The following is a 15,418-nucleotide window of genomic DNA, read 5'->3' on the forward strand; positions in this document are numbered from 1 at the left end:
TCAGAATATCCTTAAGAATTAGAAAAAAATAATTCAAATCTCTTCAACACAAACGCATCCACTGAGTTCAAGACCACAAATTAAATAGAAGGATACATGAGAAGGCCTGTCTTCCGCTGTCATTTAATGAGAATTGTGTGTTGAGATGGTAAATTCAATATGTTGTAATGTGTCACCTTCGGCCGCATTATTATGTTAGAGGTGTTGGCGACCCTGAAATTATCTTTATTCTTTCTCTCAAATTGCAGGACATTTAGGAACTATGGCGGTGTTTTTCATTCACGCAGGACAAATTTGGTATACAAGTAAGAATGTATAATTAGGGCGAGTCGGAAATTGATCACATCCGATTTCTACTACTCCATACTAAAACGCCTACGCATTTCCAAGGTAATTGACATTGGCAGTGATGCAAGTGTGCAATATGTGTTTACAGTGGAGGGTGGATGCTCTATCTTGAATATTTTAATCAGCAATATTAGCAGAAAACTAGTAATTCTAGTCTGATCACCTCACGGCCTACTGGAAGAAACTTTGTTAACGATTTAGTCGGCCCTGACCGGACTGCATAACAAAATGGAGGTAGTGTAGTAGACAATTTAACGGCCGTCAGACATAGTCCTACGAAATAATGTCTTATTACTCCGAGGAATACTTCACATCCGAGGTGAAATTTGAGGAAGATCCAGTGCCAATATCGTCCGCTGTATTGAAACGTGAACCAGAGGTGAGTGAAGCACAAGGAATACACTGCTTGTTCTTGAAGTATTACCACAGTCTACTATATACAGTCACGAAGCTGGGAGTGATTTTTTGCAAATCTCGCGGTAGTTGGTAGCCGCTTGGAGCGCTGTGAGTACTAGGAACAATAGACTGTGCCACAGCATCGTGATCTAATACAGGCCGTAAGGCAGACCAGTTCAAAAGGGATACAACTTACGGGTATATGTATGTGAACGACCACAAAAATTATCAGAAAATGCAGGCTTTAAATTTCTAAAATATTATAAGGACATCAACTCACTATTGACAAAAATTACAAGGTACCACAACAAGACTTATTGGAACTTAAAATCTGATAAAAGTATAAAAAGGTTAATAATATTTTTCAAACCTGTTTTATCAAAGTATGAAAAAAAAATCTGCAGCTATATCATTTGGTAACCATAACATTGTTATGGTCTCTCTGATAACTTTAATATTTTTCCTGCATGTAATAAACACTTATTTCTGAAAAGTAGACTACTCTCAGACATGTAGATTGTTTATTTTAATACAATTAATTTTTATTCGTCCTTTATAAAATATGTTAAAATTTACATAATGTTTTGTGACCTAATTTTTCTATTTTAAAACAAATGGGCATTATTGTAGTCTACCTTTTGCATAAATGCAATGTTAAATCAGTGTGCAAAATTTCAGAATTCTATCTCTAATGGTTATGGAATTACGAAACAATATGTGTGAAAATTTTCAAATTTTGGAAAATTTAATTGAAAGTAAAAAGTGAATTCTAAAAATATTATTAGTAACCTTTTTTATACTTTTATGAGATATTTAAGTTCTAATAAGCCTTTTTGTGGTACCTTGTAATTTTTGTCCAAATGTGAGTTCATTTCCTTATAAAATTTTAGAAATTTAGAGCCTGCATTTTCTGATAATATTTGTGGTCGTTAACGCACATATACCCTTAACCCGATCACGAAGGGCTGCGTTTCAACCATAGAAATTAGTTGGAATGCATGAACAGTAACATATGTTTCTCTAAAATGTAATTCTATTAATCAAATTTAAAAAAAATGATTATGAGATACTTCAGACATAACTTAATTTACTTGCGAGTTAAGATGTAATATTATTTATGGTGTGAAAATTACGTTGTTTGTATGTGTAATACCTGCCTTTATTTCGATTAAATATTGCGAAATTCTTGTACATTAATTTATGCACGATTCAATAATTTTCAATTGCACCGCACGGATATTTAGATATGCAGAAATTATAGGTTATGTTTACTGTACCAGTTGCCCCTTTCTGTCTAAATTTAGTGATCTCCAATGCCTTGCCATTGATATTAAAATTAAAGGTTATGTTTACTATATTTAACTTATATTCCTAAATTCTCAATCATACATTATAATTAAGCATAATGTCACGTATGATACCCCGGACATTCATTTTGTATTTTAATACTGAAATTGTGTACTGAATTATTCTATTTATCTACTACTTAAGAGATGAAGTAACACAATTGTACATACCAGTGTCGGCTCCTGCGTATTTCTTAAGAGGAGGAAAGAAGGTAACAGGCTGAATAATGACACCTTCTTGAATGAAACATGCTACAAATTAGCCAACATGCATACATGTAAGACCAGGTAGTGTTGGGGTTGGCCTTCCCTTCTGTATAGCAATAATCTGTTCCTGTAAACTGAGTTTCCTAAATTTTCCATAAAATATGTTTTCACTTCCATTCATTATTCAATAATTGCACAAATTAACAATTACAAGGAATGCAAATCTAGTCTTTCAGGTAAAGCTCCCTGTAAAGCAGATTTGAATAATTTCAAGGGAAAAATTGTTCTGGGGCCGGGTATCGATCGAGTTCAGTCAAGCAATAGCACATTATGCAACGACCCTATAATGGTAGTAATTAAAACGCGAGTATGTTTCTTTATGAAACGAGGGCAAGCAAGTGTCATAATTTTCATACGAGCGTCTCAATTACCATTATAGGCAAGTCTCATACGACTTTTTATGCTCGACTATATTTCTAACTCGAAATTATTCATATGTATTCATGTTATGGTAATGTAAGTGAGGACCGGAACTGACCTGAATTGTGAGATGTGCGCAGACGCGAAGGTATTGATTTTTTCCGAGGCACGAATGTCATTGACCTTGATATAATCTAAAGAATAACGTCAACATTAGTCTTGATATAACCTGGAAATTGATTTAGAATTGAAAAACGAGATGACAAATTCAATTTATTTGAATGTTATTTACAATTAACGCTAATTATTATAGTAACAGAACATAACCTCTGCGACAGTATTGGATTTCCAGCCTCCTTGACTTTTCGCTAATTGTCTTTCGATTGCATATCCGAGAATGATCGATACTTGCGGTTTGATAATGGTACAAAGGTGTTTTATCATTGTGTGAACAACAGAATTATAATGAATAGGTGTACTTTAATGAGGTGCATTAAAGGGCTACTACCAGGTGTATAATTACCACATTTCGGCATGGTCTAGCATAAAAAATATTATGTGCTGACTAGGGAATAATCCAGAGTCTTATTATTTCTATTAGTAAACTACGCAAATATTGTTGCTAATGTAACACAGTGTTGAAGATATGCTAAATATAATGGACAGTAGTATATTATACGAAGTAATGGCCGAAATATTAAATACCTATACACAGTTAACTTTGCATATTCATCATCACAGACGTTAATAGCATGTATAATAAATGTTTTTGCATGAAAATATATATTTTCATATGATTCCTGGCCTTAATCATCGTACGTCATACGTCCGATGTGATCAGGCTGTGGCATACGGACACATAGAGAGCAACTTGTAAAGTTAGAAGTCGTCTTCTAACACTGTAATAAATTGATCATTTAAGACGTCTCTCTGTACTGCAGGAACGGAATTTTTCGGATCAGGATGTGACTGGTATAAAGGAGGAATATGAGGACCAGAGCCAAGATCTCACAACTGAGGTAAAATTCGAGGAAGATCCGGAGGTAGTTTCGTTGCCTGTGGTGAAACGTGAACCTGAGGTGAGTACACGGCAAAGAATGCACTGTGTTCTTCTTCCAATGTTTATCTTATGTTTTAATTGTAATGGACACTGTCTTTTGTACAAGACTACCTGCAGCGTCTTTCAGTCTGTGAGAGTGGCAATAAAATGATATATATATATATATATATATATGTATATATATATATATATATATATATATATATATATATATATATATACATAGTGATTCACGTAAGTTGTGCAATATTCTAGGATGTTATTTCTGGAATCATTCTGATGAAAAATGTTCATATGAATATATTTTCATTTATGAAAGTTTAAGCATTTAAATTATGTACAACAATGGTACTCGGTGTATTATAAATTCATTCGAGAACATTCACGTTAATGCTCATTAAAAAAAAATTGTATTAAAGCCAAATTTCAAAGACCCCACACAATGTCTTTACTCCTCTGGCTGAAGATGTTGAACTCGCTGCCAATGATAGGGGTACATTCCCTCATCGTTCAGTGTTCTCCACACCTACTTTGAGAAACATCTAAGCCCAGTTTCTTCAACCTTTGTTAAAATGCACCTAACAGCGTTAATTAACTGTCAGTTGAAAGTATGAATTGTTGTTAAAAATATTGCGTTTCTTCAACTTTACATTTCACATTTTAACATTCTGTTGTTTAACTCTCTGTCAGGACCAGAGATTTTAGTTTTTTACCACAACCTATAACCAAGTATAGGCTCACGTCTGTTTTCTGAACTCTGACAACTGCGATTTTCGCTTGTTTCCGTTGTTTGATTCAGAGAGAATAGATATTCTCTCAGGTTTGATTTCAGCTTCTTTCCTCGTTTGTATCACAATAGCGTGGAGCGGCGTATTGGTATTGCTGTAATGAAATGGAAAACACTGGAACAAAAAGAAATCTTGGGAAAAATTTCTCTTCGATCGAAAGAAGCCTTCTGCTGGAAATAATTTCGCAGTATAAACCAAATAATGAGAATAAACAAACAAACGGATCTAAGTTGAAAGCGAAAAGTGAGGCTTGGCAGAAAATTGCCTCTACCTTTGTATGAAATTTTAGTCTGTCAAATCACAGAAATCATCCTCTCTCCTAATGTATTCATGGGTTTTTTCTAAATAATCCAGATATATAAGTTCAGCATCTAACGCACCAGCCATATTGGATACTTCTATGCTAACAGAGAGTTAAATGATTTAAATTGGGCAGTTAAATTAACATAGGTTTTAACAGTCTGTTAGTACTAACAGTAGTTGAATAAATGCTTCAACTGTTAAGTTTACAGTTAAAATAGAATAACTCACTGTTATAATTAAACAAAGGTTGAAGAAACCGGGCCCTAGTCATCTGGATATGTTACTGCCACTCGTGCGTGGGCCTTTTTCTGTTTCATACTTGGCAACTTTAAGATCATATGCCTTCGCAACACAGGGGACTGAAATGTGGGAACTAAAACAATACGTGACAACAATCTGTGATCTGGAAATTCTCTTCGATATTCGTCCACAGAATTATTAGTGTTCCCATCACAAAAGCCACAAACATGAATCATATCTGTGTACTCGATATTGTCAAATTGTAACGGCCTTTTTGTTAACACACAGGCACTGAATCGCAGACAATGACACACAACGACGTAGATGTTCCTTTGTGCTGTGTAGAGTTATCTCTCTGCCTCCTGACGTCACAAGACCCTGTGTAGCATATAATATCAGCTGTACAGTAATGCTCGCAGCACACATGGAAGCATTATTTTCGTAGGAAAGGAAAACCCGAGCTCTGAATCCTTACATGAGAAATGATGAAATTATACCGAAAGTGGCTTTGAAAATGAAAGGAATTAAAAATGACAATGAATTTTTCTTTCTCGTGCAAAATCAGTTTAAATGCACGTAAGTTAGCCGATTTTGGAGGTACAGTGTCGATAAGTAACATTATGTCACTGGCAAAAGAGAGTCGGGAAATTGTTTTAGACTAAACACAGATTTTTCATCTTCTCATCAGTAAGATTGAGTGATTCGGAAATATCTTGAAGTTCTTCTTCCACAGAGTGGAATAAAATAGCAAATTTTTTTTTTCCTTCAGATGCGTTTTTGTAATAAGCATCTGTAAATTCATTAGTCGTTTTTTTTTAATCTTTTCCATTTTAATGTCATATTGTCTTGCACATTGGAAGGCTCACACATTGCATATTTTTTAATAAATCCGCAGTAAAAACCATAATTTTATTGCAGAAATCTATTGGAACTGACACAGGAATTGTTAAACTAATTTTCAACATATTTTCCATCGGAATTGAGACAGTTCTCATGTCATGGGATCGACAAGAGAAATGTGCAGACGCAGTTGAACGCTGGTTCCGATCTGAGGCGGCTCACTTCTACGACACAAAAATTGATCCCATGGTATGACAAATGTCTCATTTCCAATGGGGGTTATGTTGACAAATAGCGCAACAATTGCTGTATCTGTTTCAATAAATGTTTCCATGCAATTCTGCTTTTTTCTATAAACGGCCCCAGGGAAAATCACTTTCCGGACGGCCTCGTAATTGCAGTCGAGTGGCCAAAATTTGTATAAACACTTCTTTTGACATTATCAACATGGTGGAAGAAAAAATTTTAACTTTTTTATCTGCCCCCCATCAGAACGTTTGCTTGTAAGATCACATGAATTTCTTCTTGATTTACCTCTTTTTTTTTTTTTGTGATGTTTCAGAAGAACTTTTCAGTATATCAAACCAACTGCAGGAAAGAACGTGTAGTCTACCAAAGGCTGATAGGATCATTATATGAGCAATTTTCATTATAAGCAACAAAAAGAACAATCCAGAAGATTCAGCAAAACATAAATTCATATCAGTTACAGAAACTTCCAAATACACGTATTTGACAATGAATAATTTCCAGGTCCCACAATGTTCGTTCCCACTCTTACATGACGAAAGGACATTGGCAAAGGCTTGCTTTCGTAGTATGCAGTAGCTCAGGAGTATAATATTTGAGTACTTGCCGGAAGAAACAAAATGCTGGTAGTACGCCATTCAGAATGAGTGAAACTTATAAAAGGAGGGTACGGGTGATAGAGTCAGGTAGATAGGAATGTTTAGGAATGTGTCTTTTTAGACAGTAGTTAAATGGAACAAAAGCAGTTAGCTGTGTTTTTTCACAGTTTCCCTTCATACACATTACTTGTGTATGAAGGGAAACTGTGAAAAACCACAGCTAACTAGCCATCCAGTACAGTCAAAAAAAATATTTAGCTGACAACAGAACAATCCAGATTCTATTTTAATTATAATTTTTTTGCAAAACTCAAAATTTGGGTTTAGTCCAACACAATCTTCAAAATATGCTACAATATATGCACAATAGTATATTATACACAGGACTGGCCCAAATTTGTACGATTAGCTTTTCGTATTATTACAGACGTTCATAACATTAATAAACATTTTTTATGAAAAATTTGTATCCTCATATGAATCCTGCCCTATTCATCATGTCAAGCCATTACATGTAGATATTTAGAGAGCAGGCTGTAATGTTAGAAATCGTCTTCTAATACTATGTATTAAATTGCTCTTTTAAGACGTCTCTTTGTACTCTCAGGAACGGAATTTCTTGGATCATCATGTGACTGGTATAACAGAGGTATATGTGAACCAGAGCCCTGATCTCTTATCAGGGGTAAAGTTTGAGGAAGATCCGTTTGCTGTGGTCAAACGAGAACCTGAGGTGAGTGGAGCACAAGGAATGCACTATGTGTTCCTCCAGTTTGAAATTGTATTTAGATTGTAACGGACACTACCTATTTTCAAGAGTACTTGCAGTGCCTTTCACTTTATAGTGGAGACAAAAACACTTATCACTATTTACTATTACAAGTCATGTCATATTCCAGAGAAGTAATGTTGAACTGTTATATCTCATTTTATGTTTTTCCAACAGTGCATTTGAAAAATATGTTATTCTTAAGGATGCTAATACTTGAGTTTGCTTTAGATGTATGTGCGAACGTTATCATCTGCCGTCATTTGTTGTTCACCCATTCTTTTTTTAAGTATGTTATTTTACAACGCTGTATCAACATCTCAGGTTATTTAGCGTCTGAGTTTAAATATATTTATGTATTTGCAATATATCTTTTGTAGAACATTATTTTACCCACAGAGAAAATATATTTTCTAAATTTAAGATAAATTATATAGCTTATTTTGAATGCATTCCAGAAAAGGTTCTGAATTTGGCAAAATGTTCTGATATATATGTGCAGGCAGAGCATTAATGAAACTACTGTTTATTTTATTTACTCTTTTAAGTTACTGAGTTCACGAGATGGTCGAACGAATTTTTTATCTACGGTGTAATGATCATTATGGCCATAGCAAAGGAAACTCTGTGTACTGGAGCTTTAGTATAATTTCATAGTACATGATATTGCTTGGTAGAAATGATGCAGCTAAACTGGAATAAGTTAGTCAGTATTAACATTGTTATCCACATATACGCAGCATTTATTTATCATTAGAATGTGTTTGTAAACTGCCGGTATTATGAGCAGAGAAGTACTATTGAAAGAAGGCTGAACCAGACCAATATATACCGTAATGTGAAAGTTACCTGGTTGAAGTTTTTTCTGTGTTTATCCTTTAAACAGTTGAGAACAAATGCTGGCTAACATTCGGCGCCAAGTTGGTGACCTGGGGATGCAATTGTGGCTCTCGTGCTTTTCTTTTCGGACATTAATCGCCTTATCACCACCCAGTCCTCTTCGTTCTCTCGTCTTTATCATCACTCTATTTCTCTCCGCCGGCCACCATAGCATGCGGAATGCCCACCACATCATCACAGCCATTTTCACCTCTCCATCCCCGCTGTAAGTTTTTGCCACTTCCGCCACCATGACGGGATTTAAGAATGCCTGATGAGGCTTCATTCTTCTCCCTTTTCTGGTTCTTATATCTATTATTAGGTTAAGTTTCTTACGAATAGCAAATGTTAGATATAGAAGATAAAGATCACGTGAAATCAACATACAGTGCAACTAAAGTGAGACTAGTGAAAATTTACAATTTAAAATTATCGCCCCATTTAACATCGTAACACACCAAAACCATGGATGTGAACCAAAGTGAAATAATAACAACCAATGTGTATTTTAAACATGTGTTTATAAATAATCATATTTTAGACATTGATTTTAGATTTTAAAGGAGTTTTAGTGTTATTAGTTAATAGTATATTATAATAGAAACCATGAACAAGTACATTATGCACACATACACACTACGGAAGTTCACGATACACACGCCAATCGGCTAGGTTTTAATCACTATCATGTACATACATCTGATGATGATACAAAATAAGTATTGAAAACATTAATGTGATAGACTAATTCATGTAAAAATTCATAACTGTATAAAAGATAAGCATAGGTTGTTAATTAAAAACTTATTATATATTATAAGTTTCTTAGGCTTATAACTCCCATCTGACCAGCGGGGATCTTTCCTATCTCCATGGTCCTGTCCCACGGTTTCGAGCGCAACTTCCGACTCGTGTGACCCGACAGGGCGCACAGCAATGAAACAATAGTGGACCCTTCATACTGCCCCTATATGCAAGTCTAGGTGCGGAGCCTGGACCAGTAGTCATGTACACTCACGTAGGGTCCCAGTGGGGGCCCGGGGCGATTTAGAAGCCCCGGTGACCGACCCTGCTCGCCAGGGCGGATATATCGCTCCGACGTGTTACCGCTGACTTATGGGTGTCGCAGTGTAATCAACCACAAGTCCCCTGAAGCTGCGTGCGATCTCGGATTGCTCCGGCTTTGGGAGGGTAGGTCGGAGTTAGCCGAGTAGAATGACGGTTCTGTTCAGTGTAGAGTGGGGAGCAACGGGCGGTTATTCCCGTGGTAGGGGCATAAAATTGCGACACGCCTCTGGTGCAGAACTTGCCATTAGGTATGTAATGTCCAGTTTGAAGGGTAACTTGCGTAAAGTGGGTTGCTTGGGATCGGGCTGTGGGGGGGGTCCCCATGGCCGGCACAGACCGCGAAGAATATTTCGGTGTCTTTTTCTTTCGCCCCCCCCCTCCGGTTCAAAATGTCATTGCGCTCCTCTTCTCCTCCCTCAGAAAAAACTAATAAAAAAACAGAAGACAGGAATAGATACGACTGGTGGTCATATTATGACGAACATTGCTATGGACTTGGACCCTGAGAAAGTAACTGTCAAAGTGCCGCCTCCGAAGTTCATCAGTATCACCTTGGATGCAACAGAAAAGACAATGAAGCATGTTAGTCCATTTTACGTGAGACGCGCACTCGACGGACTCGTTGGGAAGGTCAAAAATGCAACTCGCCTACGTAACGGTAGTCTCCTCGTCGAGACGGTATCTCCAAAACAGAGTGAGACGCTGTTGAAAGCGAAGTTGCTAGGGTCTTACCCTATTAAAGTCGAACGGCACTCCTCACTGAACACCACGCGGGGAGTAGTGCATACGGATTCTCTGGTCGGTATGTCCGATGAAGAAATCCAACTAGAACTGGCGGAGCAGTCTGTGTCCAAGTGGGACGGACAGACTGTTCCCCTGAGCACTGTCTTTTTGACCTTCGAAAAGCCTGTCCTACCAGAATATATCCTTGTCGGTTACGAGCGTGTCCCTGTTCATGCGTATGTGCCGAACGCAATGCGGTACTTTTGGTGCCAACGGTTCGGACATACGCAAAAACGTTGCACAAACGATATCATATGTCCAAAGTGCGGCGGTGCTGACCATGGGAATTCCCCATGTGCTGGCGCCGAGCACTGTGAGAATTGTTCTGGGGACCTCGCCTCCAATTCTAAAAATTTCCCGAAGTTTGTGGTAGAGAAGGATATTCAAGAGCTTCGAGTCCGAGAAAATATTACATTTTTCGAGGCACGTAAGCGTATTTTAGATCAACAAAAGAAGTCTACAGGAAAGTCCTATTCATCAGTGTTACAGAAGGCAAGAGAAGGAATAGATGCATCTATGCAGACGCCATCTCTTGCAAGTATGCCTGGGAAGCGAATTGAGACCGCAACCCAGAGATATGTGGACGCTGCCACACAGACTGCAGAGCCAGACGACTCGTGAGGCTTGACATCAGGCCTTACGTCCCTAGAAAGATCGCTGACGTGACCGTGCAGAAGGATTCTAGGCCTCGTAGAACACCACAGCGTCGCACTGCTAGTTCGGGTCACGGATCGAGATCACGCTCTCCGTCACGACCTAGATCAATATCACGATCTGGAGTGCGACGAACTGCAAATGAGCCGCCACTGTCGAAGGCTAAGCAGTCTCAGGCAAAGGCGTCCACTCATGGAAAGGAAAAGACAAGAAGATCCCCTGTGAAGCCACCAACATGATTTAGCTCCTTGAGATGACTGATATTGTACAGTGGAATGTGAACGGTGTACACAGCAGATACACAGAACTACAACAATTGATCTATCATGAGAACCCTGCTATTTTATGTCTTCAGGAGACACACCTCCGGCTTGAAAATTCCCTGAGTATCTCGGGATACTACGTTCACCGGTACGATCACCTTGCCGGTATTCTTGCCAACGGAGGTTGTGCCCTCCTATTCCGCCAAAGCATCTTTTCCTCTGTTATCAACATTAACAGTCCACACCAATGCATAGCCGCTAGAGTAACTTTACTTTCCATACGATGTAAGAGTAATGGAACAGAGAAAAATTCTCTCCGGCGCTAGGATTTGAACCCGGGTTTTCAGCTCTACGTGCTCATGCTTTATCCACTAAGCCACACCGGATACCCACCCCGGTGTCGGACAGAATCGTCTCAGATTAAGCTTCAACTCTTGGGTTCCCTCTAGTGGCTGCCCTCTGCACTACGTCATAGATGTCTATGAATGTAGGACCGAAGTCCACACATGTGCTGAGGTGCACTCGTTATGAGTGACTAGTTGGCCGGGATCCGACGGAATAAGCGCCGTCCTAAATCACGATGTGATTTACGCATATCATAGTTCTCAATAGTCTCTGTTTATATGCCCCCGGACACACCTTTCACAGTGCATGAAACTTAAGACATTCTCTCGCAGGTACCTGCTCCATATCTGATAGTGGGGGATTTCAATGCATCCCACCACTCATGGGGCTCAAATTCCGATGATGGCAGAGGAAATAAAATATCAGAGGTATATACCCGTCTGAATCTTATTACCCTGAATTCAGGGAAAGCAACACACCTCTCCTTGGCTTACAGTACATACTCCATGATAGATATCTCCATCTGTAGCCCAGTTTTGTCCAGCCATTTCGAATGGTCTGTGATTCACGACCTACATGGTAGTGACCACTATCCCATTCGAATGCATATGTCTGCTTTACGTCTGGCGAAATCTCGCTCTCCAAACTGGGTTATTAAAAAGGCGGACTGGGTCGGATTTTCGGAGTCCATATCATTCGATGATAACGGACATGAAAGTGTGGACTCCATAGTAGACCATTTCTCAAATGTGGTTATAAAGTCAGCGGAATTATCTATCCCCCGGTCGTCCTGCAGGGCAAAATTCTTCTCTGTCCCCTGGAGGTCGGATGCCTGCAGAGATGCAATCCGAGACCGCAGACGTACCTTACGCCAATTTGAGCGCCTTCGGACCCAAGAAAATTTTGTCCAGTTTAAACGTCTTCGAGCCAAAGCCCATCGCATTGTGTGCGATGCTAAGAAGATGTCCTGTACAAACTACATCAGTTCCTTGAAACACAACGTCCCAGCTAACACCGTATGGGACAAAGTCCTTCTGTAATTCCGGGCCTTCTAAACAATGGAGTAACGACCACCAGTCCAATAGCAATCGCTGAAATATTTGCTACCACATTTTCACAAATAAGCAGCTCAAATAATTATGACCCGGAATATCTGAACATCAAAGATACTGCAGTAAAACGAAACCTAAATTTTCAATCTGACGACACTGAAGACTACAATGCACCGTTCACATCCAAGGAGCTGGAGGCAGCACTAGACACATCCCCTGACACCTCCCCTGGCCCTGATAACATCCATAACCGCATGCTTCGCTATCTTCTACCAGCTGGAAAATCCTTTCTTCTGTCTATATATAATAGAATCTGGACTGAGGGTGTGTTTCCATTTGCTTGGCGTTCCGCCATTGTAATTCCAGTCCAGAAACCGGGAAAGGGTCCTTCTCTACATTTTACATCCGAGTATTTTAGAAATACGCCAGATTATTTATGGTAGCATTTGTATTGTTATTTTATTGTCTCTCTTTAAATACTAGTTAAGGTCTGAGATTTTTTATAATGTTTTATGCATCACCCTTTTGAAACTGCATTTGTGTACCTCGTCTGGATTCATTTCACTGGCATTATCACCTTTATTTTGCTCAGACGGTACATAACCATTACAGCTGACAGTGTCGTAAAGACCATTTAAATAATCTACCAAATTCGTGACTATAAATTGAATTGTTCGTTCATAGTTAATTTCTCCTATTACACATTAGTTAATTCGTTATTCTGTAACAGCCATTTTCCACGGGACACTCTAAACATCTCCTGGCAAGTCACAATGACAGACGCGTATCTAGGGTAGCCAGATCGGTAAAATTAGAATTTTAATTAATTAATTTAATTTAGTTAAAATTAAAATTTGATTTGTCTTTATGAAAGAAAATGTTTCGCTCATTAAATTTTTACCAACTCATGTGATGATATTGTATATTTTCTAATTTCCTAAATAACAAATTAAAAAATAAACACGCATTATTATCACACAATATTGGACTGGAATAATTCTCTGTCATTAAATTTTTCATTTCTATCATAATTTTAAATAAAGATACATAAATTGTGTTAGTTCAGTTTGTGAATTATATGAATTTTCTTTCTCTTATCTACATTTTTTTTGCAAGATGTGCCTTTTCACTATTTATTGCCCGGTATGTTGACTAAAAAGTAATTAATATAAAATTAAAACTTTTTTATTTAATATATATCAATACATATATGAATTTATCTGGTTTATATGTATTTTGTAGCAATCATTCCCTCCTAAATCCCTCAAAATTCCCCTCCTGCTTGGAAACAACAGATTTATATTATACTAGCCGTACCCATGCGCTCCGCTGCACCCGTTAGAAATAAATATAAAGTAATTACATAATTAAAATAGGACGTTTGATCCACGGAACGTTCGTGTTTGATAGAAGGATAAATCGTTTATGTTAATTAATTTAAATTGTATTTAAATAATTAAAATGCGGTCATTTTGGTCCAGAGAGCAATCATTTGGTGCAATGACAATTCCTTTCACATGTTTCTTAAATGTTATTACATGCAACCATAATTTAATGAAGATAGACATATCATTTAGTTTTAATGTGTATACTTTATATTACTTGCTATATGTTTCAGATGTTACTGTAATAACATTGCAGAATTATGTCCATCTAGAGAAACTATACTTTCCAATGGTGATATAATAATTAAATAATTAATTACCTTCCGATATTACTTGATACAAACACAGAAACATTCTCTTAGGCTATGTTTAACAGCTTTCGATTGTTGTTGTCCAAGGCCCCTTATAGACGAAGTGATTTGTTTTTATTTCAGTACAGCGCCTTAGATGGTGTTGTTATTGTAATTTTAACACTCATTTATCTCATTAAATATCAGTCCTATCAAAATTTTGTATAGAATAAAACTTACCGGAAATTATTTTTAAAGAAACGTTTGTTATGTAATATTTTTCATGAAAATCAGTAATAAGCGAGATATTTCGATTTATTTAATTCAGGCCCCCTTATAACCCCCCTTTTAAATAAAGTATTTTGAATGCCATATAGCCTAAAATCTAAGTTACAACGAACTTAATTTATAATCCAATTTTCATATAAATCGGTTCAGCCATTATCGCGTGAGAAATTATCAAACATTCAGACAGACATACAAACAAAAATTACAAAAAAGAGATTTTAGGTTTCAGGATGGTTAATTATACATATTAACACCAATTATTTTTGGAAAATCGAAAATTACCAGAAATTTTGGCTACAGATTTATTATTAGTTTAGATGAGAGTGTCGCAGGATTTTAAATTACACCTTCATTGTGCCACATGTTGAAAAAGGTGAAAAACGCTGTTCTGTAAGGAGAAGAATTATCCCATGAAAATTCTGCCCCAGGATTTCTGTTCTTTTAGCTAAACTCTGGTAGCGCTAATATGACTTAAACGGAATTCTGTGGCATCTAAAATTGATGTTAATGAAAATGCGCTATTTTTCTGTTTTATTTGGTCCGTGTTTTTAGGAAGAGCAGAGTGACTTGGACACAGTGCATGTGGAGCCAAAGGTGGAAGTAATATCAGAGGACGAGATTTCCATAGAAAGGTGAGTGTGGTGTACTAGTCTTCACGTAGAGATTTCATTATGTTTTAAGTTTTCGTTTACTTGACTGTCCCAGAGCAGCTTCTGAATCATCCAGCAATAATCAGTCGTCATATTCACATCCACTTCCCTTGGTATCTGGTTTCCATAAGTACTGTTCAAACTTTGCTTCATGTTCGTCACGAATAGTGCCTAAATTTTGAGGAAAATAATCTAG

At 37.3% G+C, this 15,418-nt stretch overlaps 1 protein-coding gene across 2 annotated transcripts in view; it reads left to right on the forward strand.

Annotated features, from left to right (window-relative positions):
* The first annotated feature begins 594 nt into the window (after positions 1 to 594).
* LOC138692162 (zinc finger protein 665-like) overlaps positions 595 to 15,418 on the forward strand; it is an 88,280-nt gene continuing 73,456 nt past the window's right edge. The window contains exons 1-4 of one of the 2 annotated variants that reach the window (XM_069815197.1): positions 595 to 727; positions 3,659 to 3,796; positions 7,404 to 7,529; positions 15,125 to 15,204. In XM_069815197.1, the coding sequence (XP_069671298.1) occupies positions 632 to 727; positions 3,659 to 3,796; positions 7,404 to 7,529; positions 15,125 to 15,204 (440 nt within the window). In that variant the 5' untranslated portion in view covers positions 595 to 631. The remainder of the gene's footprint in view (positions 728 to 3,658; positions 3,797 to 7,403; positions 7,530 to 15,124; positions 15,205 to 15,418) is intronic. The other variant, XM_069815198.1, reaches the window with a different exon arrangement.

This window comes from Periplaneta americana, chromosome 16 (genome assembly GCF_040183065.1).
Source record: "Periplaneta americana isolate PAMFEO1 chromosome 16, P.americana_PAMFEO1_priV1, whole genome shotgun sequence".
Lineage (NCBI taxonomy): Eukaryota > Metazoa > Arthropoda > Insecta > Blattodea > Blattidae > Periplaneta > Periplaneta americana.